General features: G+C 43.7%; 1 protein-coding gene across 1 annotated transcript; it reads right to left on the bottom strand.

Annotated features, from left to right (window-relative positions):
- Positions 1 to 3,271: 3,271 nt before the first annotated feature.
- GATM (glycine amidinotransferase) lies at positions 3,272 to 20,502 on the bottom strand. Its single transcript, XM_039359273.1, has 9 exons — positions 20,367 to 20,502; positions 15,271 to 15,498; positions 12,211 to 12,406; positions 10,926 to 11,116; positions 10,235 to 10,372; positions 8,819 to 8,983; positions 7,674 to 7,737; positions 7,448 to 7,564; positions 3,272 to 5,871 (listed from the first exon to the last, which is right to left on the bottom strand). The coding sequence occupies exons 1-9, from the start codon at positions 20,433 to 20,435 to the stop codon at positions 5,759 to 5,761; spliced, it is 1,281 nt and encodes a 426-aa protein (XP_039215207.1). The 5' UTR covers positions 20,436 to 20,502; the 3' UTR covers positions 3,272 to 5,758.
- Between the last annotated feature and the right edge of the window lie 3,066 nt (positions 20,503 to 23,568).

The following is a 23,568-nucleotide window of genomic DNA, read 5'->3' on the forward strand; positions in this document are numbered from 1 at the left end:
TAAACTTTTTTTCTTTTGAAATGATATTCATAAAAAGGAACTCCAATGTACTTAGAGTGTAGTGACAAGTCTACACAGGTTTCTAAAAATGAAATAATGTGCTTGTGGTTCCTTCACTTGATTGCTGCAAGTTCATAACTCTTATCTTGGCATTATGAGACTAAATTAAGCAAGAAAAGAATGAGAAGAGAGGAAAAGAGAAGCTAATTGTTATGGGCCTCTTGAGAATGAAGCAGGACTATAATTTTTAAAATGCAATCTATAATATTCTACTATAAATTGCTAGGTAATAAATTGAATTAACAGCTCACTGTTAATTCAATATGGCTTATTCCAAGATATCTATTTAAAAAAAGGCTGTGAACATGCTTAGGATCATAGGAGAGAGGTGTCAAGGTTAGATTGGCAGAAATCATTGAGCCTATCTTGTAAGTATGAGTCTTATTCCACAATGGAGCAGAATTAATCCAACCCCCTTTTGTTGCTAGTTCCCACAATAGGAATATTCCTTTCTCCTACTTGGGTTGTCGCTGCTGCTGTTGGAGATGTTTACACAGCCACATCTACGTGTTTGCATTTATATGCTCATGCAACTGAGATAAGATGCATCATTTGGGGGATGAAATTTCCAGGGACTTTGGAAGAGAGAGATCTGAAAGGATTATTATTCTGGGAATTCAAATGCTTCTACCAAGGGATCCCCCCAATGAGAAAAACAAGCAGAATGCCTGGGAAATAAACACAGCTTTTGGTAAATGTGGTCAGGAGCATTTAGCTGTCTCAGTCGTTTGCACGAAAACCAGCAGGCTGCGCTTTGTAGATTCTTAAATAAAACACATTTGTTTTATTTGCGCCTTAAATAAAACAAAATTTGCATGCTCCCTTGAGAAAAGATGCTTCTATTTTATGATCGGCGGCGTTGGCCAACTCTCCAATATGTGAGCACTGTTTTCTTCCATTCCTTATAAAGAGCTAAAGATCCACATTTTTAATTTGGTCACCAATTCCCTATTGGGTTCATTCATTCTGGGAAGGAAGAAGGCAACCGGCCAACCTGAAATTTTGAATTGCTTTGTGTTGTTGATAACTGGTTTATTTTGGTTCTTTTTCAAGGTCAGCAACAGCGGCAGCTTTTCGGAGCTGACTTTATGAATCAATTGACAAGCTTTCTCCGCCGCAAAGTGGTAAGAGTCCAGTGACTTCATCAAGTCGCTTGTAAAATTTCTACCCTTCAGTGCTACTGTTTGTAACTTGTGTGAATTTCAGATCAAAAGTTGCTTGAAAGAAAAAAAGAGACTGAAATACTTTCAATAAGAGGTTCCATCCATCCTGACCTAAATCTTCCTTTTTAAATGGGTCTTGAGGACTGTGATGCCTAGTGAGTAAAGAGCAGGATCTTATTTTAGATGCACTGCATTGTTTTTTTGGATTTTGAGACAACTTAGTTCAGCTCTCAGAACATCCCCTAGTCTTTAAGTTTAGAGTGGGCCAGGATAGGAAAGTGGTTAATTAATTAACCACAAGAAGTCGTTCTGCCAGGGCACATTTTTCCCCTCACTCCTTGTTGTAGTTTGTCTTTTTAATCTTGTAATTTGCGACGTGACTCCAGAAGGTTTCCTTTGGGAAAAATGTGAAGTAAATCAAAAGGCAGTTGGAACAACAACAAAAAATGACTTGGATGTTTCTGCAATGTTTGGTGCGACCACACTGCCCTCTAGTGCAATTTCCGCCTCCTTTGCTTCTCCCCAGGGTGCAACTTTGCAAAAGAAATCAAAACATGACTAAAAAGAAAAGCAAACACCCACTAGCAAAGGGCATCTCCAGGGGGAATACAAGCTTTTACCATCAGGCAATTCCATCCCAGGCTGAGAAAAAAAGGTTTTAGAATAAAGTGGGGAGAGAACAGTCAGATTCACACTTACAATATGTATTCCCCATGCATGCCTGTTTACTCTCTTATAATCCCTTCCTCTCCAATGTAAATACATACATTAATTCCAATTTGCTAATTATCCCAGCTTTGGGATGAACATTCCAAAATGCTGGGTAGTGGAAAGTATGAACAGATAATAATGATGATGATGATGATGATGATGATAATAATAATAATAATAATACCATCAAACATCCACATCTGCCTATCCCAGGTCCTGGGTAAGGACTCGATAGGTAGACAAAATGCCAACTCCAGTCTGAACATCTGGCTGACTGTGCGATGATCGATAATAATAATAATGTTGGAAGGGACCTTGGAGGTCATCTAGTCCAACCCCCTGCTCAGACAGGAAACCCTATACCATTTCGGACAAATGGCTGTCCAGTCTCTTGTTAAAAACTTCCAGTGTTGGAGCATTCACTGCTTCTGGAGGCAGGTTGTTCCACTGGTTAATTGTTCTCACTGTCAGGAAGTTTCTCCTTAGTTCTAGGTTGCTCCTCTCCTTGATTAGTTTCCATCCGTTGCTTCTCGTCCTGCCTTCAGGTGCTTTGGAGAATAGCTTGACTCCCTCTTCTTTGTGGCAACCCCTGAGATACTGGAATACTGCTATCATATCCCCCTCATCCTTCTCTTTGTTAAACTAGACATACCCAATTCCACCAACCGTTCCTTATATGTTTTAGCTTCCAGTCCCCTAATCATCTTTGTTGCTCTTCTTTGTACTCTTTCTAGAGTCTCAACATCTTTTTTACATCACGGTGACCAAAACTGGATGCCGTATTCCAAGTGTGGTTTTACCAAGATTAGTTTGGTCATTAGTTTTAAGCAGGAAGCCCAGTTGCAATCACACAATTGCACACTTTATGACAGCAGTTGCTGGTCCAAAGTGTGGTTGCTAAACAAGGACTACATGTAAAGGTCTTTTCCAGTCTTAACTCTGATGCCAAATGTTAAATTTGATATGTACCACATGCTAAGTTGAAGCAAAGGAAGTGTTCAGCCTCTGAGCTCCAGTAAAACACAATAAAAAATATTTTATTTTTATAAAGCAGAAATAAATACAACCTGGTCGCATAAAAAAAGAAGCCATTTCCAAACTACACGAGTGCAAATGTCTTTTATTGGCATAAATACATAAAGAAAACCCTTTTAGGCAGCATTAGATTAATCATGTGCTTTCTGCTGAGAATTTATTTATTTTATTTATTTTATTTATGAGACTTATATACCGCTTTAAGTGCAAGCACTCTCTAAGTGGTGTATACCAGTAAGCAATGTATATATATATATTACATTGCCCCCAACAATCTGGGTCCTCATTTTACCTACCCCCGGAAGGATGGAAGGCTGAGTCAACCTTGAGCCGGTGAGATTTGAACCGCTGACCTGCTGAACACAGTCAGCTAAAGTGGCCTGCAGTACTGCACTCTAACTGCTGCGCCACCTCGGCTCAGAATGATTAAGTACATTTGATTTACGAAAACAGATTCTGCCAAATAACTTGCCTTACATTGGCACCCATCAACGAAAGACTGAAACAAAGAAAGGCAAAAATAAAAATTGTATAAAATATTCAAAGACGTGTAGAATACTTGTAGGTAAGCAGTTTTTTTCCAGACTAGAGGCATCTAATCCAAGATTTGAGAAGAAGGAAATTAAAAGGAGTTACTTAGAGACCTAATATATAGCAGTGGATATAATTTTTATGAAGCATCTAGATGTGATTACTTAAGTTGGGGTACAAACTCAAACAAATCATACATTTCTAAGACAAATATCTCCCTTGTCCAGCAATGCTAAATCTCTCTTTTAATCCATCTAATAGCCACCCATTCTTGCTGGGAGGGGGGAAGGTCTACACATCCGACATCCAGAATGTGAATAATTTTTACTTTACTGCAAACAAGCCCAAACGTGACCTTCACCAAACATATATAACTTCTCATCAAGGTACAGCAACTGGATATTAAAACAGAATAACAGAACTGGAAGGGACCTTGGAGGTCTTCTAGTCCAACCCCCTGCCCAGTTGGAACTTGTACCATTTCAGACAAATGGCTGTCCAACCCCTTCTTTAAAAACCTGCAGTGTTGGAGCACCCACAACTTCTGGAGGCAAGTTGCTCCACTGATTAATCGTTCTAGCTTTGGCTCGGAGTAATGGGGACTGTAGTCTAATACAATCATTGGGTCTAGCAAGGTTTATAAAGGTCACCAGTTCACAATCCTGATGTAATTTAAGTTACATCTGCATAAGGATGCATTTTGTTTAAAAAAAAATTAGCATAACCTAAATAAGTACAAAATACAAAAGTAATACATACCTGGGCCCATCTCTATTTTTCTACGTCTTGCCTTAAATTTCACATTGTGGGGGTCTTCGAATCTAACCATAAAGACTATTAAATGGGAACAGAAAGATTGACACTCAAATGCGGTCAAATCTTTCTAGCTGCCTTCCTGTAATATGTTCAAGCAGAGGTAGATACGTAACGTCAACTATGAAAGTCAAGAATCTGGTAGCTACCGTGAAACTTCGTATATTTTTGGGGTAAAGATTTTTATTTTTTTAAAAAAGGGAAGTGTCTAGATTTTGTTCCAAAAGCCAGCTGGAAGAACCCATTTCACTGCTGAGACACACACACACACACACACACACACACACACATTATTCCAGGAAGCACCTTGCATATTCAAAAACTGTAGGATCTGTATATTGCTTTCAATGGGATTTACAGGAGGCTTCCAACAAGCAAAGCCAATGGGGCAAAGCCAGACTGGCTTAATGACCGCATTAAACAGCCATGGTCAAAAAAAAAAAAAAGTTGTAGTGTGACTCACTAAATAACTGCATTGTTTAGCAATGGAAGTTGCATTCCCAATTGTTTTCATAAGCCGAGGACCACCTGCATGGAGTTGCTTTCCTTGGTCCTGAAGTGTCCAGCCTTTGGGGTTTACAGTGCCCCCATAACAACTCTTAAGGAAGGCATCTTCTTCCTTGAGCTAGCATGGGCCTATATCAGGGGTCTGCAACCTTGACAACTTTAAGACTTGTGGACTTCAGCTCCCAGAATTCCTCAGCCAGTCTTAAAGTTGTCAAGGTTGCAGATCCCTGGCCTATATGATTGAAGTCATGATGAAACAAGACTATTCAACGTTGGGTGGGACAAGAAAGGGTTCCCCCCCCATCTTCGCTGATGGCATGTTTCTGTGTGGGCATCTAATAAGACAATGTAAACAGGGTCTGTTTTGTGAATAAGGCTGCCACCCTATCAGCTTGTAATAAACTAGCTCAAAAACATGAGGCTTACTTCTGTATAAATCAGAGGTCCCCAACCTTTTGGGTGCCAGGGACCAGTTCCGTGGAGAGAGGTTTTTTCACGGACCGGAGATGGCGTGGTTTTGTGTGCTGCCTGCATCTCGCGGATGGGACTTTGCTTGTTTGTGCGCACCAGTTGCTGGCATGCCACGGCCCAGGGGTTGGGGACCCCTGGTATAAAAATAGTCAAGAGTATCCACTGGGGTGTGTATATCCAAGAATTCCTGGCCAAACAATGGAAGCCAACCATTCATCATTAATCATCTATGGCCCTAGTTCCCTGTTCATAACGTGTGAATGGACCCTTAGGGTGCACTGTCCTGTCCTGGAGGTGGGATGCACAAATTAGGAGGGGGAAGAGCCTGATTCAAAGCACAGCAACTCATGCATCTACATCCGTTGTATTATTATTATTGTTTTAAGGAGCCAGGGGAAGCCAACCTCTTCATCTTATGACTCATGCATTCACATTGGATAGCAGCCTGTGCTTCAGACAGACCTCTCCTAATCAAAATAAGACTTCAGGGTGCCACGGCGACGTATGTCGCAGGTCCAGCAGTGAAACCCTCCTCCCAAAGAGTTGGCGTGGCGGATGTTCACTTTGATGGTGGAAATGCCTGCAGGCAGAAGAGGAGAAGATTTCTTGAAGGCAATTCCCCCCCCCCCATGGAATTAATGAGAAGTCACACATAGGTATCCACTGCCAAAGCAATTGACCACCTTACATGCCCCTGCTTGCAACCAGACTAAGGAGGAGGGGAGGGGAAGTATTGGAATGTAAGGGAGGGAGGGAACTGAGGAATGCAAGTGAGCTGTCTGTAGCCTGGAACAATCCCAACACCCCAAGGTCAAACACTGGGAAAACTCCCGAGGTATTCAGATCATTCCCCAAACACAATGAATGCAATGGATTGGTGGACAATGAACAGTGGGGAGGTGTAGAGCAGGGGTGTCAAACTCAATTTCATTGAGGGCCGCATCAGCGGGCCGGGTGGGTGTGGCCAGAGTGGATGCGGCCTATTGGGTGGGCATGGATGGAGTGGGTGTGGCCTACTGGATGGGCATGGCCAACTCTACATCATTGGCATCAAGGGTGCCTGTAGGGGCCTGGGCAGGAGTGGGATAGATCTGAGGGTCTCTGGGAGAAGGGGGTGGGACCGGGGCAAGCGGCAAGGCATGGTGAATTTCTTCATTCCTCACAAAGGGTGACCCCTCCTCAGCATGCACCCAGGGGGCAGGGCCGACACAGCAGGGGCTGGTTCCTCACTGTTTCAAGACGGCCTGTGGAGCTAAGACTGAATGCGTTTCAGCATAGATGGCCACCACAAAATTGTACATTGGCTTCCGGCCGGCCTGGGCCAGGGCCAAGGCAGCGGGGGCCATTCCCTCACTGTTTCCAGGATGGCTTCGCAGGCCACATGAAACCACTTCGCAGGTCGCATCCGGCCCCCGGGCTTTGTGTTTGACATGTCTGGTGTAGAGGGAAAAGAGGATTTTACCTATGCTGGTTTTCGCATGAAAACTTTAGAACTGGCTTTGCTACTTCTGCACCTGTGTGGGATTATCAGTAAAGTTATACTCTTGGTAAAATAATGTCCCAGGAGTTTCTTTTGCTGCATTTACCAAAGGGACAGTTGACATAGGCTTTCTAGTTACGATGTTGCATCTAAGACTTTGTTGGGAGATTCTATGAAGGTCTCAAATCCCATGGCCCCAAAGTCTGTCCAATCAGGGAGGAATCATAATCTTACATCCTCTTTTTTTTTTTTTGCAGGGCTCAGCAGAAAGATGAAGTGGTATCTCTTTGGGGAAGATCCACATATCTCTAAAATATGAAGGATAACTAGCTTTCTCTTAACCTTGAAGAAAGATCATGGTGCAGGCAGAGTTCTTCAACGTTAGGAGACCGGCCATATCTCCAGATCTCAAGGGGACTGAGCAGGTGTAAAGTTCAACATCGTGTGCCTTCAGCAGCTTTTGCTGGCTTGGTGGCCTTCAAAGATGTTGAACGTCCAAATCTCAACTAGCACTTGGGATCTAGAGGAGGTTCATACTTCGGGAGGGACACTTAGTTGGAGAAACGCTGAGTTGGAGGAATCTGGCTTCAATTCTCCTTAGGAAAATGTGTGCTCTACACAAGCTGAGAATAATTGTTCCATGAAATGTTGGCCCATCTACATAAATTGGTCTTACCGAGGCTTTCAAAGAGCTTCTGGATCGGGATTTCATTGGCATCCACCATAACACGTTTCTCATCCAGCATCAGGACGTTCATGGAAAGCCATTTTGAAGACATCCACAGCGGATGGTCTAGAGATAAAAACATTTAGCATTCATGGATGTCTCACCGTGCAGCCATCGCAACAGAACATTTGCCTCCCAAGTCATGCCTCCCATACGGGAACAAAGCCAAACCTACTGTCGGGGATGAGAGGAAGAGGTGGGTGACAGATCGTCCAGCCTGCCTTCTTGAAGAGATCAATCTAAGACAGTTGGGGAGAAAAACAGAAAGCTTCACGCTGGAAATCATATTGTTTTCTCTGCAGGTTCTCCAGCTGTACGCTTCCATTAAATCTGTTAATTTCTCCGTTATTATTACATAAAAATGATGGATGAGTCATCTGTTTAATCTGCCCAGCTACCAAGAACAGGATCAAAATGGAAGAAGGTTGTGTTCCAAAGCCAGTTTCAACCTTTATATCTTGTTTGGCTCTAAGATCTTTTCTTTTTGCAGCAAAGTCTGATTTTGAGTGTGCATGGGTGTGTAATGGAATGTGTGCATGACCTTGGGGAATGAGAGGAAGCCATGTTGCCTAGGAAACAGATAAGAGAGGCAGGAGCCCCCAGTGGCTTCATGATCAGCTTGGGAGGGATCCACTCTAATGGATCAAGCAATTCTGGCTGGCAGTGAGAAGTTGTACTTTTGGATCTGCAAGAATTTGATAATGTAGCCTTACAAGAAAGGAGAATCTGTTCATCTATTCCCGTTTCCTGTCTGGTTTACCTGGGAGAGCTGACAGTATGTTTTTAAATGTTCTCACATTCCTTTTTCATTCACATTCTAGCTTTCATCTATCCCAGGGGTCTTCAAACTTGGCCCTTTTATGACTTGTGGACTTCAACTCCCAGAATTCCTCAGCCAGCAAATTGTTGAAGTCCTCCCTCTTTTCATTATATTAATTAGAGATAAGAAGGCTGGAGAACAAAGATTGGATCTGCATAACGCAGTAATCCACCAATCATGGCTAGCAAGCCCTACTATTCCCCCCCAAAAAATACGTCCTACTATATTATGATTTCATGCAATGGAATAATTTCACATATTAGGCCAGGAAGATTTTTTTAAAAAAAAAATGGCATAATGATGTGGCTTGCAAATTGTATTCCTATCATTTGGTGGGAACACAGGGAAAGCTGTCCATCACAAGAAACAACACGCACCAACTTATTCCTCAGATTTGAAACATCAACATATTCTGGGAGTTGAAGTCCACAAGGCTTAAAGTGGCCAAGTTTGAGGACCCCTAGCCCAGAGTTCCCCATTCTTCTGTGAAGCCTCCTTACCTCATTACACGGGCGATCTGGATTAGAAAGCACGATCCCAGGACCAATGATATTAAAGGTAGCATCGATGTGCATCGGGTTCGGGTCTTTGAAAGAAATAGTATGGATTCTGTACTCTGGAGAAAGATGTCTCCTCATCCACTCAATGCCCATGAAATTTGTAACCTGCGACGAGGCAGAAAGGAAAGCAAAAATGTGTCTGCTCTATAGTGTAATACAAACTTCATCAAAACTTCATGATCCAAGAACTGGATAGTTGGACTTTCCCAAAATTTGCAAGTTTCAGTCCTCTTACAGTGGTATTGCCAATTATGTGTTCTGTTTCTTTCTTCCTTTTTTTTCCTGGTTAACAGTGACTAGCCAAGATGAGCAACCTAGAACTAAGAAGAAATTTCCTGACAGGAAGAACAATTAACCAGTGGAACAACCTGCCTCCAGAAGCTGTGGGTGCTCCAACATTGGAAGTTTTTAAGAAGAGACTGGACAGCCATTTGTCTGAAATGGTATGGGGTTTCCTGCCTGAGCAGGGGTTGGACTAGATGACCTACAAGGTCCCTTCCAACTCTATTATCATCATCATCATCATCACCATCATCATCATCATCATTATTATTATTATGGATCATCGCACAGTCAGCCAGATGTTCAGACTGGATTTGGCATTTTGTCTACCTATCGAGTCCTTACCCAGGACCTGGGATAGGCAGATGTGGATGTTTGATGGTATTACAGATATCGTCGCAGGATGGAAGCATTTCCTAGTAAGGCCGCCTTTTGCAATTGACTAATAGCAAATTTGTCAATGCCAATGGTGTTCAAGTGGTGCTCCAGTTGTTTTGGGATTGCACCCAAGGAGCCTATTACTGTTGGTACTACCCTTGCTTGCTTTTGCCACAGTCTTTCTATTTCTATTTGTAGGTCTTTGTATTTTGTTATCTTCTCCATTTCTTTCTCGTCTATTCTGCTGTCTCCAGGCACTGCCACGTCCACTATCCAGACTTTTTTTTCTTTCTTATCGACAATTGTTAAGTCTGGGGTGTTATGTTGCAGGTGCTTGTCTGTTTGAATTCTGAAGTCCCAGAGCAGTTTAATTTTATCATTTTCTATGACTTTCTCTATTTTATGATCCCCCCAGTTTTTGCTTACAGGCAAATGATATTTTTTGCAGATCTTCCAATGCACCATTGTTGCTACTTTGTCATGCCGCTGCTTGTAGTCAGTCTGTGCAATCTTCTTGCAACAGCTTACCAGGTGGTACTACTATTATTATTATTATTATTATTATTATTATTATTATTATTATTATTACTATTATTATTATTATTATAAAAGAGCCAAGGTTGCCTACCCCTGCACTAGACCTTATCAATATATAAGACTTAAGGAAAAGGTGAGAGGAGATCTTAATATACTTGCCTGACTTCTTTGCACAAAGATATCTCTTCCAGCTCTTATGAAGTCGGCCGCATCAAAACACGGCTCAAATTCAGTGGTGACGAATTTCCCCTGAGCAGCCAACTTGTGCCTGTCCTCCACAGTGCGGATGGGGTAATCCTAATTTGACACAGACATAGCACATAAGTGGAGGCAAAAAAAACGTACAGCCTTAGGGGCTGCAACAGGGAAAGTGCAGCGCCCAGAAGGGGGGAAAAAAAGGTATATAAACAGAGAGCAATCCCCCATTCCCTCCAAGCACTGATGATGTTCCCTAGCTGGGTAATGAAACGTCTGCAAGAAAACAACCAAGTTCAGAAAGCACCAAAGACCCCCCAGTTATCGTCATCCTCTTCCTCCTTCTCTTCTTCCTCTTTCTCCTCCTCCTCCCCCTCTTCCTTCTCTTCCACTTTGCAAACCCCACTCCCTTCTAGCACTAATGACATTACCTAGTTGGGTAATGAAATGTCTACAAGAAAAAAAACCAATTTCAGAAAGCATCAAATATTCCAGTCCTCCTCCTCCTCCTCCTCCCTGCAAACCCCATTCCCTTCCAGCACTGATGATATTACCTAGTTGGGTCATGAAACGTCTGCAAGAAAACAACCAAGCTTAAGAGAGACCCACCGTTCAAACCTGTTTTCTCCTATTTTGTGGAATCAGAAAATATTACCTGGTCGTAAAGTTCATCGGACATGGTGGGCTTCGGTGCTGTCGTCCATTTGGCTCCCTGGCGAAAATATTCTTTAATGACCGGACGATACGCTCTATATTCAAAGAAGCGGGCTCGCCAGGCCATCGGCGCTTCGATGATTTCGTTCCCAATTACAAGCAGAATGTCTCTCGGCATAGCTGCGTACATGCCTGCCAGGGAAGTCAACACACACATCCGTCTGTTATTCCATGCTATGGTTGGCATGGTTGTGTACATTAATGCACGCCGCTGATATACAAACACAACCTTCAAAGTGTCCGGCACGGTTGCTTTTTTTTTTTTTTTATGATGCAGACTAAATGAAAATAGAGCAAGGAGAAATCTCAACAGTTATTTTTTTTTCCAGTTATAAAAGAAAACATGATGGTTAGCGACCCACGTACTGTGTGTGCTTCAGAAAAGAAAGTGCAACAATTTATACATTCACTCACAGGGGCGTGTGCATGAAATTAATCTTAATTTAGCAGGTAAATTGGTCCTCAAAAAAACAATGTGAGAAGTCAGAGCTGTTTTCAGATCCCCTTATTGCCTTCCAATATTTCCATCCCTGTTTTCGTCAACTGCAAAATAATTGTAAATGCACTGTAGAATGGTTTGGTTTGTTTTCCTTTAATGTTTTTTTATTTGGCCTTCCTTTTCTCTTGCCTGTGCTATTCTCTTGTTAATATTTTTCCTTACCTGTTATATTTCCCTTCCTGTTTTCATTTTTAAAAAATAATGAGTTTTTAAATACAGGTAGTCCTAGGCTGTTTGATCATTTGAAGTTACAGCGGCACTGAAAAAGTGACTTATGACCATTGCAGCATCCCCGTGGTCACATGATCAAAATTTAGATGTTTGGCAACTGGCATGTACTTACGCCAGTTGCAGCGTCCTGGGGTCATGTGACCACCTTTGGCAACTTCTGACAAGCTAAGTCACTGAGGAAGCTAGATTCATTTAACAACCGTGTTACTGACTTAACAACTGCAGCGATCCACTTAACCGCCGATGCGAGAAAGGTAGTAAAATGGGGCAAAACTGACGTAACAAACGTCCCACTTAGCAACAGAAACGCTGGGCTCGACTGGGGTTATAAGTTGAGGACCACTGGTCGTAAAAATTGTGTTTCCTGAACATTATGAGCGGCTTCCAGGCCCAATATTTAAAATAATAAACAAGGCAATCCATAAGTAGGCAGATTACAGAAAACACAGAGATGTAAAGCACTACACTTTGTTGAAAGCTATTCAGCAAAAGGTACCAGTAGATTCAAAATCAGGTGTTTTATATCGGGTTGACCAGTTCAGAACATCAGGCCTCTTCACCGTCACTCCTTCCATCTTCAAAATATTGCACATTTCTTCAATCTCAGCGATTGCTTTCTTGATATAATCCTCAGGAAAACTCTGCCCTCCGTACTTCTGATAAAATTCCCAGTACTTATCGTAGGTATTAGCCTGGGGAATCAACAAAAAAGGAAAGAAAAAAAAGAAACAAGAAACAATTTACAGACAATTGCGCAAACGATTTTCCCAATCGATGAACAAAAGAAGTTCACGAAACTGAAAGAAGAGGAATCACAGACTCCCCTAACAAGGGGGAATTCTATATCACAGTCTGTCATGGTTTGTTTGTCACGGCTGGGTTCGCAAACATTAAACTGACAAGCCCAAATTAGCACCATTGTGCTGAGAGCTTGCCCTCTGTATAAATCAGATAAAAGTTCAGATTCGTTTGAAGACCTAAATGTGAGAAGACAGAAGGAGAAAAAAAAAATACCCAACTAGGTTACATCGTCAATGCTAGGCAGGAGCGCGGTTTGCCTTCTAGCACTGATGAAGTTACCTAGTTGGGTCATGAAACATCTACAAGAAAACAACCAGACAAGGAATAATGGATGGAAACTGATCAAGGGGCAGTTCAAACCTAGAAGTAAGGAGAAATTTTCTGACAGTAAGAACAATCAACCAATGGAACAGGTCTTGCCTTCAGATGTTGTGGGAGTTTCATCACAATATGTTTAATAGTTAGCATGGCAATACCACAATCACAACAAGGGCAATTCTTCCATCCTCACAGATACAGGGCAGGGCATGTCTTCCAGTATCACACCTAATTCTGTTCAATTTCGTCCAGACAGAGCAATGCAGGAGAAAACCAGATGGTTTGGTAGAGAGATCGCTAATGGTCAGGCCACAAGAAAGTACCAAAAGATAACAGATAGACTTTAAACCAGAGTTATTTTTGTTAGGAGCTAATTATAGGAGCTAATTATGAGAAAGATTGCAGATATCTAATACTACCCATATTAACGGCAGCAAGAATTGTATTTGCCTAACATTGGAAAAATGAAAATTTACCAACTGGAGAAGTACTAATCAAGAAAATTCTTGATTAGTATGTGCAGAAATGGATAGATTAACTTCAAAGATAAAAGATAGATTAACTTCAAAGATAAAAGATTAACAAAGATGGATAGATTAACTTCAAAGATAAAAGAGAACGAAGACTCGGTGTATTTTAGAACATGGGGTAATTTTTATCAATGGCTAGAAAAACAAGTCAGAGAGAAAGGAACGTGATATGTAATTTTGAATATATACTAGTAAAAAGAAGGCTATTGAGTGATGAATTAACATACTATTTAGGGGAATTAACTATATCTATTATAATATCAAAAATGTTATTTGGAAAAACCACAACCCCAACCCCAACCCTAACCCTAACCTTAATCCCGACCCCACCTTATCCCTAACCCTATAAAAACTAATAAAATCTATACAAAAAAAAAAGTACCAAAAGGTGCACAGCAGTGGCCTTTCCTAGAAACTGCTACAACTGGTAGTTATAAAGACTAGAGAACACGCAGTTCCTGCTCCTGAAGACACCTCCCTCAGGTCTCAACTCCATGCCCCAATTGTTGTTGACAACTCAGGCTGTAAGGTTTGTGGACACCCAGGAGGTCTTCAGCAGCTGGAATTACTGCAGTAGCCATTTCAATCACATGTATGGTTCAAAGGCCAGGACAATTGCAGCGACAATTGATAGTCCTAAAGTTTCCATGATAAGAGGGTGTCACGCGGACTGGACCCAAACAGCCAGCTCAGCAACTTTCATGTTGTGTTTTCATTTGTTTGTTTTGGGCTATTCTACAAGTCATTTGAGACCCTAGCTGCATCCAGCAGGGTCTAAGCTGGCCATGCGAGCAAATATGATGACTTCAGCTTCCACAATCCATGCCCTCGGTGGACTTGGATCCATGAAAGTTCAGGCAATCCTCACTCGATTGTTTTAAAGCACCATAATTGCTTCTGCTGCAAAAAATGAATATGATTAGCAGTCTGGAAACTTTTATAACGTCAGAGTCTAAAACTTCTCTGATCTTCTATCTTATGAATAACTCGAGGGCAGAAAGGCCATTTTCCTTCCTTCTTCTCAACCTGAGAGCAGGACAAGAAGCAACGGGTGCAAGATCATGAACAAGAGTTCCAACCTAGAACTAAGGAGAAATTTTCTGACAGTGAGAACAATTAATCAGTGGAATGGCTTGCTTCCAGAAGTTGTGGGTACTCCAACACTGGAGGTTTTAAAGAGGAGACTGGGCAACCATTTGTCTAGAATTCTATGGACAAATGGAGGTCACGGTTGTCCTAAAGGTACTTTTTGGCACCTTTCTTTGTTTTTCCTTGAAAACATTTCACTTCTCATCCAAGAAGCTTCTTCAGTTCTGAAGAAGTAAAGAACTGTAGAAGCTTCTTGGATGAGAAGCAAAAGCTCTTCAAGGACAAAGAGAGTCCAGTTGCCTCTTGAAAAAGCACCTTTGGGATTTTTCCAGAATGGTATAGGGTCTCCTACTTGAGTTGGGGGTTGGACTAGGTGACCTTACAAAGAGGAGAGAGTAATGGGAACCCTGTCTTGGCCTCTTGTTAACAAAAGTGGGTGAAGAAAGAAGGGAGAAGGGAGAAGAGAGAAGGGAGAAGGAGGAGAAGGAGAAGAAGAAGAAAGAGAAAGAAGAAGAAGGAGGAGGAGGAGGAGGAGGAGGAGAAGAAGAAGAAGGAGGAGAAGGAGAAGGAGAAGGAGAAGAAGAAGAAGAAGAAGAAGAAGAAGAAGAAGAAGAAGAAGAAGAAGAAGAAGAAGAAGAAGAAGAAGAAGAAGAAGAAGAAGAAGAAGAAGAAGAAGAAGAAGAAGAAGAAGAAGAAGAAGAAGAAGAAGAAGAAGAAGACCAACATGCTATAAGGCTGCTCTATCTCAGTGTTTGGAGAAATAAAAAGCAGCCTCATCACATTCAAAGGTCCTTCAACTTCATAGGTTAAAGACTCACCTTGACCTCAACTGTAAAAGGAGGGACGCGGGCATTTTCGGCTCTCCCCACAATGACTTCTTCCAGTGGGTCCCACTCATTGTAGGAGCAGACAGGACAATTTTCTGGGCTAGGATCAGGAACTTTGGAGGCTTCAGCAGCAGCAGCAGCACAAAGAGAATTGGAGGCTGCTGCAGTTTGGGTGCTCTGGAAAGTTCGCTGCACCCATCCTGTGACGACTCTTCTCAACTTAAATGTAAAAGCAAAAACCACAATCAGAAGGGGGAAATCATACTGGTGTGGCTAGATGGTGCGTCCTGAGGTTTGGGGTTCTAGGGAAACAATGAAGCATTCAGGATCCAGAAGACATCTGTGTTGTTTTTTTCACTTTTACTTGTAACCTAATCAAGGTAAGGAGGGCTTCTTTCAATAATGAAGATTTCTTTCAATCAAGTAGTATTTAAACTAAGGCATGCAACGTTTCTCCACTTCACCAACTTTTAGAGTTGATTTCAGCTCCCAGAATTCTCCAGCCAGCAGAGACATTGCCAATTCATTAAGAGAAGACTTGGGTTGGAAAAGATAGTTATGGATTCTGTATGGGATTAATTAATTCTGTGCATCCTATCCGACACAGTTTTCTCCTGCTGGTACTTAGAAACAATATCCAGCTTTCATTCTAAGAGGGCTGCGTCCTGCTTTCTCACCCTACTTAGCATTAACATAAAAGAAAGCTTCTTGCATCTCACCACACTAAGCTATAACATGAGTTAGATTACTGTGTTGAGTTTTACATGGGGCTGCCCTTGAATACTTAGAACAGGGGTGTCAAACTCCCGGCCCGCGGGCTGGATGCATCATGGCGAAACTGCGCCCACCCCATTGCCAGCAATGGAAAAAAAGTTGCGATACATCGCGACACATCACACGACGTTGCAAGTTTGACACCCCTAACTTAGAAGGTGATCCATTACGTACCACCTTGACTGCTTACGGGTAGAAATAGGTTGAACAGTGTAATACTAAGATGAGGCTGATGCATTGGTCACCAACACGCTTCTGGACCCCACATGGTTTTAATCACTAAATCTGGTTTGGTACTTCAAGTTCCAATCCCAGGTTGAGTTAGGATGTATGGGCTTGGATAAATATCTTCTTAAAGGGGAACTTTCTCCCACTTGGTTGGTGTGTTGCAAAGGAAAGCCATTCAATTTAGATGTAGACAACAGACCTGGTTTGCTAATTTTTATGCTTATTTCCTTTGGAAACTAGTCAGACAAGAGAAATTAGGACAATTGAGACCTGTGGTAATAAGCAAGGAAACATTCATGCATGTTTTGAGCCCACCTGTTATTAAACAAGTTTATATAGCTGTCAATCTCACCCAGGGCAGCGCACCAACATGATGCTTTGTGAATCATGGGTTATACTCCATGTGTCACACGTACCCATCCTTTAGCAGTATATTTGTGCAACTTTACTGAAACAAACCCTAGCCTAGCACAGTCTGGGAACTAGGTCACAAAGAACGGTTGTAAGGACCCACCTGTCAACCTGTCAACACCACCCCACTTTACATCTTAAGAAGACAGAACTCTTGGAATATCTCTTCTAACAGGCACCTTTATTAAGAGACGATGGTTACAGGCATTCTAGATAGGATCTGAGGGGCCAACCCCTACCATTCAAGGTTTTAAGTGTTCCCAAGCAGCCCCCACCCCACCGTCCTTCCAGCGACGATCCCAGGCGTCACATTTCCACCCCTTTTTCCTCACTGCCGGCAGAAGGGAGACTTCAGAGAGATAGTAGATGAAAGGCTATGGCCATATTGTTATGGTCAGTCCTCTTGATAAGAATCGCATCCAGTCCTTTGTAGTTTAAATGAAGAAAGTAAGAGTCATAAACCCCCCTTGTTCCCTCCTCCCCTTTCGTAGTATGACAGAATCCACAAAGAGTAAGAAATGGATCTTTTTTCAGAGTAGGTGCTAGAAATGAAATATAATTGGATTCTGACAACGGTGCTCAATTGGCAAGCCCAAGTCAGGATGTCAATGGCTTCCCTCCAGACCAGTGGTTCTCAACCTTTTTAATGCCGCGACCCCCAACCGGTCGTAAGTCGAGGACTACTCAACTGGTCGTAAATCGAGGACTACTCAACTGGTGCAGCACCGTTTGCAGAATGGGTCTTTTGGTGGGCTCAGCAGGGCAGAGACAGCCTGGACAATTCCTATTGGCTTTTGAAAGCCAATAGAATTAGACTCTATTCAAGAGAGTCTATTCTATTGGCTTTCAAAAGCCAATAGAATAAAAGGGAGGAGCACAGCTAAGGAAAAGGGGGGGAAAAATGGCGGACTGCGTTGTTTGATGACCCCCGTGAAATGGTCGTTCGACCCCAAATGGGGTCCCGACCCACAGGTTGAGAACCACTGCTCCAGACGTTCCAGTGTTACACGAAGAGAAGATTCAGCTTTCAGTTAAGTTCTTCTACTCCACCCTTCGCAAGAGAGGCTGCACTTGTCCTCCACCAGCTGTTGGGAAAACCTAGACCGCCAGATTGCCTAGGAGCAAGTATGCCATATCTTCTTGCAGTGTACATGATCAGCATTCCCAGCCCAAAACGGGAGGACAGGCATGTGTGCTGGGTCGGCAGAAGATTGGACAGAGAGGAAGAGCTCCCCCCCCCCCCGCTCAAAGAAGGCATGTTGGAGCATGGAAAGGGAAGACTCAAAAGTTCTCAAGCTCCTTTTTAGCGTTCACCCATCTCAGGGAAGTTAGGTCTGACCTGAAGGCAAGGGACAGCAAGATCTACAGCCATCCAAAGCAGGACTGAAACATCAGGGCAAGGAGAGAAACCATCTTAACAGGTCCAGGGCAAACCACACCGATGAAAAAAAAATGGTAAAAAAGATGTTGAGGCTCTAGAAAGAGTGCAGAGAAGAACAACAAAGATGATCAGGGCACTGGAGGCTAAAACATATAATGAACGGTTACTGGAATTGGGTATGTCTAGTTTAACGAAGAGAAGGATGAGGGGGGACATGATAGCAGTATTCCAGTATCTCAGGGGCTGCTACAAAGAAGAGGGAGTCAAGCTATTTTCCAAAGCCCCTGAAGGCAGGACAAGAAGCAACAGATGGAAACTAATCCAGGAGAGAAGCAACCTGGAACTAAGGAGAAACTTCCTGACAGAACAATTAACCAGTGGAACAACCTGCCTCCAGAAGCGGTGAATGCTCCAACACTGGAAGTTTTTAAGAAGAGACTGGACAGCCATTTGTCCAAAATGGCATAGGGTTTCCTGCCTGAGCAGGGGGTTGGACTCGATGACCTCCAAGGTCCCTTCCAACATTATTATTATTATTATTATTATTATTATTATTATTATTATTATTATTACTACTACTACTACTACTACTACTACTACTACTACTACTACTACTACTATTATTATTATTATTACAAGAGGTGCTTTTTTTTGTTGTTCCTTTCTGCTGCTATCTTCCTGCCTGGGCAAAAAGTGATTTTTCCTTCACTGAACAACTTTTATGGACTCTTCACAAAGCAGAGGTTTCCTTGTTCCTTTTTTTCTCATAACTGCTGAGCTTGCAGAACGAAGAGATGACGATGGACTAGATTTGCCCTCCCCAATTCTGAAATATCAGCCTCGAATGCCATTTCAAGCAGAGGGCTTTTCAAATGCCCAGCATCTCCTTCTCTGTGTGTGCATAAGTCCACAACTGTGTGTTTGAATCATGGCTGACACCTGGCCACTGCCTGGATAAGTTTTCTTGGCAAGATTTCAGGAGCGGTTTGGCCCTCGCCTCATTCTCAGGGCTGAGAGGGAGGGAATGGCCCAAGATCACCCAGCTGACTTCAGGCCTAAAATGGAACTAGAATTCCCAGTCGCCCAGTTCCTAGCCTGCCACCTTAGCCACTACACCAGAGTGGCTCTCTGTTTCTTCACAGAGCATGTAGAGAATGGCTCTGTTGATCTCTCCATCTTGAGATTAAACTTTGGCACAGAAACACTCCCAGAGATAGGCAGCTAAATGACATATGTAAATTTAGACTCTGGACTTTAAGGTTCAGGGTTGGGGGGGGGGGAAGGTGAGCTGGATTGCCTTGCAGGACCGTTTTTTTCTCCCAAGGAAGAAATCCGAAATCAAAACTTTTATTACAGCCTTTAGGCCAGACAGCCCAGGGAACAGATTAGATTCGATGCAAGTGAACAGTGGCTAGTTCAAGTGGGGCCTTGGTTATAGTTAACGCTCACAACTTTTCCCCCCTGTATGAGTGGAATTAAGGATTGAAACCAAATTAACCAAAAGGGATCAAAGGCACAAACAAGATTGGAGTTGAAGCTCTTGGGGGAGAAGGGGGGAAGACAGGAATTTCAAGGACAGATTTAAATCCGGTCTGGCCAAAAAGTGTCAGATTTTTTTTTACAAACGAAAATAAAATTCCTCTCTGAACTGTTTCCCGCCAGATTTCCAAACTTTACAAATGGATTAGATCAAAATTGACCTTCAGTGCAAAGAAACACCCCCCCCCCCCCAAAGGCAAGCCTTTGAAAATTTGCTCTGAGGTTTTTCCGTTAGTTTTTATTTATTTATTTATTTATTTCAAATCCCCGCTTCACTTCAGGGGAATCCACAGATCTCGCCTTCCAGCCGGACCTCCTCAAAAACCACACCAGCACAATTCCCTGCGCTCACCTCGCTTTGCACGTGCCCAGATGCACCCTTCTTCCGTGGGAGCTGTTTCGGCGGCGCGCCCCCAGAGCAATGGCTGGCTTGGCTTGGCTTGCTACCTAGGAGCGCCACCACCCCTGGCCTCAATAATCTTGACTCCGATCCTCGCTGCGCCGTTCCCACTTGGCTCAATCCTACACCTGTCTTGTTTGCACACAACGCACTGAACTCAGGTCAGGTCAAGGCCCAGCGACAGCTGAATTCAAACGACATGGTCAGCTGGCTTAGCTTCAACTTCGGCTAGGGGGGAGGGCTTCTTCCTTCCCCCCCCTCCCCAAGTTCAAGGAGTTGTGCGAATTCACAAAGCGGCCACCAAGTTCAGGATGCTTTCCCAGCCCCGCGCGCCTCCGGCTGCAGGGCGCTTACCCTCGACCCAATGTAATGCACGGCTTCGGCCCCTCGGCTGCCTCCGCGCAGGCACCGCACGCGCAACATCCTCCTTTTTTTTTTTCCCCGGGCTGGTTCGGATCCCCTCCGGAGCAACTCTGCGCGCGCTCGTCCAGCTAAGGCTAAAGCCGAAGAAGCCCCGCGGGCAGGGCGCTTTTGAGCGCAACTTTACGCACGCCCCTTGCGCGGCGCCCATTGGCTGGCCCGGCTGGGCAAGTGAGTGGGTGGGTAGGGGGGTGGGTAGGGGAGGTGGGAAGGATCAGGCGAGCGCAGCCCCAACTTAGCCTGGGGCTGCATTCCGTCTTCTTGGTTGCTTTTTATAGCTGGGATGAATGGGGAAGAGTCCTGGGCGCTGCCTCGCCTTCTCAACTCTCAAAGCAGAATCCAGGGGAAAAATCTAAACGTTGGTTTCAGTATGTCCTAGCCAGACCCAAAACAAATCAGAGCCCAGCTCAGTGGAGGGGCAAAATTCTGCTAGGCATGTTTGTGGTTCAGACCCGGTGCACCATCCTATGCCAGGAATAGAGGCTTCTGGATGGGCCAGTCACCAGATGACACAGTTCCTGGGAGATGCTTCATTAGATAAATTAGTAATCCCCATCTTTTCTTTTTTTTTACCTGTGGGTTTTTTTAAAAACGTATTTTCTTATTTCGGTTTTTTTCTTTTGGGGGGGGGTATGCTAAGTGGTTTGTGGTGTCCGGGGTGCTCTCAGAGCTTGGCGGTTTTCTTGCAGACGTTTCATTACCCCACTAGGCAACGTCATCAGTGCTAGTAGGATTTGCTCCTTAGTTGTTGATGTTGCCTAGTGGGGTAATGAAACGTCAGCAAGAAAACCGCCAAGCTCAGAGAGCACCAAGAACCTCACAGTTTAACTCTGAGCTACAAATGTTCTCTTCTGTCAGTAAATGGTTTGTTTTTATTTTAGATTTTTAATATAGGTCTATTTGAAAATGGATCAATAAAGGCATTTGGTTTGGGGGGAAGAATGGTGAGTGGGTTGGGTTCGGTTGGGTTGGGTTGGGTTGGGTTGACTTGGGTTTGGCTTTAGCTTTGAAAGCTAAGGTAAAGGTAAAGGCAAAAGTTTCCCCTGTCCAGCCATGTCCGACTTTAGGGATTCATTTCTGTTTCCTAGCTGAGGGAGCCAGCATTCTCTTCCATAGTCATGTAGCTGGCTTGACTCTACTCCGAGGGGCACAGAATGCTGTTACCTTCCCACCGAAGTGGTACCTATTTATCTACTTGCATTAGAAAGGCTGAGCACCAAAGAATTGAGGCCTTTGAACTCTGGTGCTGGAGAAGACTCCTGTGAGTCCCCTGAACTGCAAGGCGATCAAACCAGTCAGTCCTAGAGGAGATCAACCCCGACTGCTCTTTAGAAGGCCAGATCCTGAAGTTGAAACTCAGGTACTTTGGCCACCTAATGAGAAGGAAGGACTCACTGGAGAAGAGCCTGATGCTGGGAAAGATTGAGGGCAATAGAAGAAGGGGACGACAGAGAATGAGGTGGCTGGATGGAGTCGCTGAAGCAGGAGGCGTGAGCTTCAATGGACTCCAAAAGATGGTAGAGGACAGGAAGGCCTGGAGGAACGTTGTCCATGGGTTTGCGATGGGTCGGACATGACTTCGCAACTAACAACAACAACATTTGCATGCTTTTGAACTGCTGGATGGGCAGGAGTTCACGGATGTAATGATGCTATTTTGCTTTGGGTGCTCTGCACCTTGAAAGAAGGAGTGGCACGTTTTCACTTCTGTCCTAGAAGACAAAATGTCTCACCCTGGTGATGTTTGTGGAAAGGCGAGATCAGAGGATCATCCGTGAAAATATCGCGTAGAAACTACATCTCTGACCACTGAGGACCATCGGCTTCTCTGCCCTCCCTTTTGCTCTTTCCTCAGAGAGAAGATGAAGAAGCCTTTTTTTTCCCAGTCCTCCTCTCAATCTTTCAGAGGTGCCTTGGATTTTTTGCCAGGTATGTTTTGATACTTTGGCTTGACATTCACTTCACTCTCCTGTTATTCTGGAAGACAGTCCAGGTGAGGGAAGCTGGGAACAAAGCCAGGAAAAGCTGACAAGAGCTTGGCTAGTTTGTGCACCTCCAGGCATAATTGAATTCCAGGGACAGCAGAAGACTGGGGTTGAATTAGATTTAAATGAACCCGCTTTGGTTTAGCACAGTGGTTCTCAACCTGTGGATCGGGACCCCATTTCACGGGGGTCGCCAAACAATGCAGTCCGCCATTTTTTCCCCCTTTTCCTTAGCTGTGCTACTCCCTTTTATTCTATTGGCTTTTGAAAGCCAATAGAATAGACTCTCTTGAATAGAGTCTAATTTATTGGCTTTCAAAAGCCAATAGGAATTGTCCAGGCTGTCTCTGCCCTGCTGAGCCCGCCAAAAGTCCCATTCTGCAAACGGTGCTGCACCAGTTGAGTAGTCCTCGACTTATGACCGGTTGAGTAGTCCTCGGCTTACGACCGGTTGGGGGTCGCGGCATTAAAAAGGTTGAGAACCACTGGTTTAGCAAGTCCTGGTGAAAGTAGGCAATGGGTCAGCAGGAGGAAAGACTGGCAGAGGGGTCCCCAGAGATCCTTGGTGCTCACTAAGCATTGTTGTTTTCTTGCAGATGTTTCATTACCCAAACCAAGATGGAGTTACCTAGTTTGGGTAATGATAGGTACTCAGAGGGTTAAAAAAAAAGTTTTTCTCATCCTTCATGGGCAGATCCAGGGATCTTTAGATAAACTTCAGCTCCTGCCTTGTGTGTAACATTTGGAATCCCATGTAGGGTTTCTCCAAATTAACCCAGGTTCTTTTAAGGAGGCAGACTAAATGAATGAGGCTACAGATCCATCGAAGTCCTGGTTTTGTCACCAATGACATCTCTCCAAGGTTTCAGCCCAAGGGGGGCTTTCCTTCATTCTATTTAGAGGTGCTGAAGATTGATGAGGCCACGTTCTGCATGCCCAGAAGACGGCCTCCTCCTGGTTCCCAAATGGCTGATCCTCATTTCCGAGTAGATGTGCTTTGGGCCTTGAACCAGGACTGACACCTTACACCCTGCTATTCCGTAAAGGCAGCCGTGACCCCTGAATAGCACGGCCAATTGAGCAAGCCATCTTTGGGGGTAGATTTCATTCATACCAAGCTTCTCCAGAAAGCTCAATGCAGGCAGCCTGGG

This window comes from Crotalus tigris, unplaced genomic scaffold (assembly GCF_016545835.1).
Source record: "Crotalus tigris isolate CLP2741 ecotype Arizona unplaced genomic scaffold, ASM1654583v1 scf7180000019068.10715455, whole genome shotgun sequence".
NCBI classification, from domain to species: domain Eukaryota; kingdom Metazoa; phylum Chordata; class Lepidosauria; order Squamata; family Viperidae; genus Crotalus; species Crotalus tigris.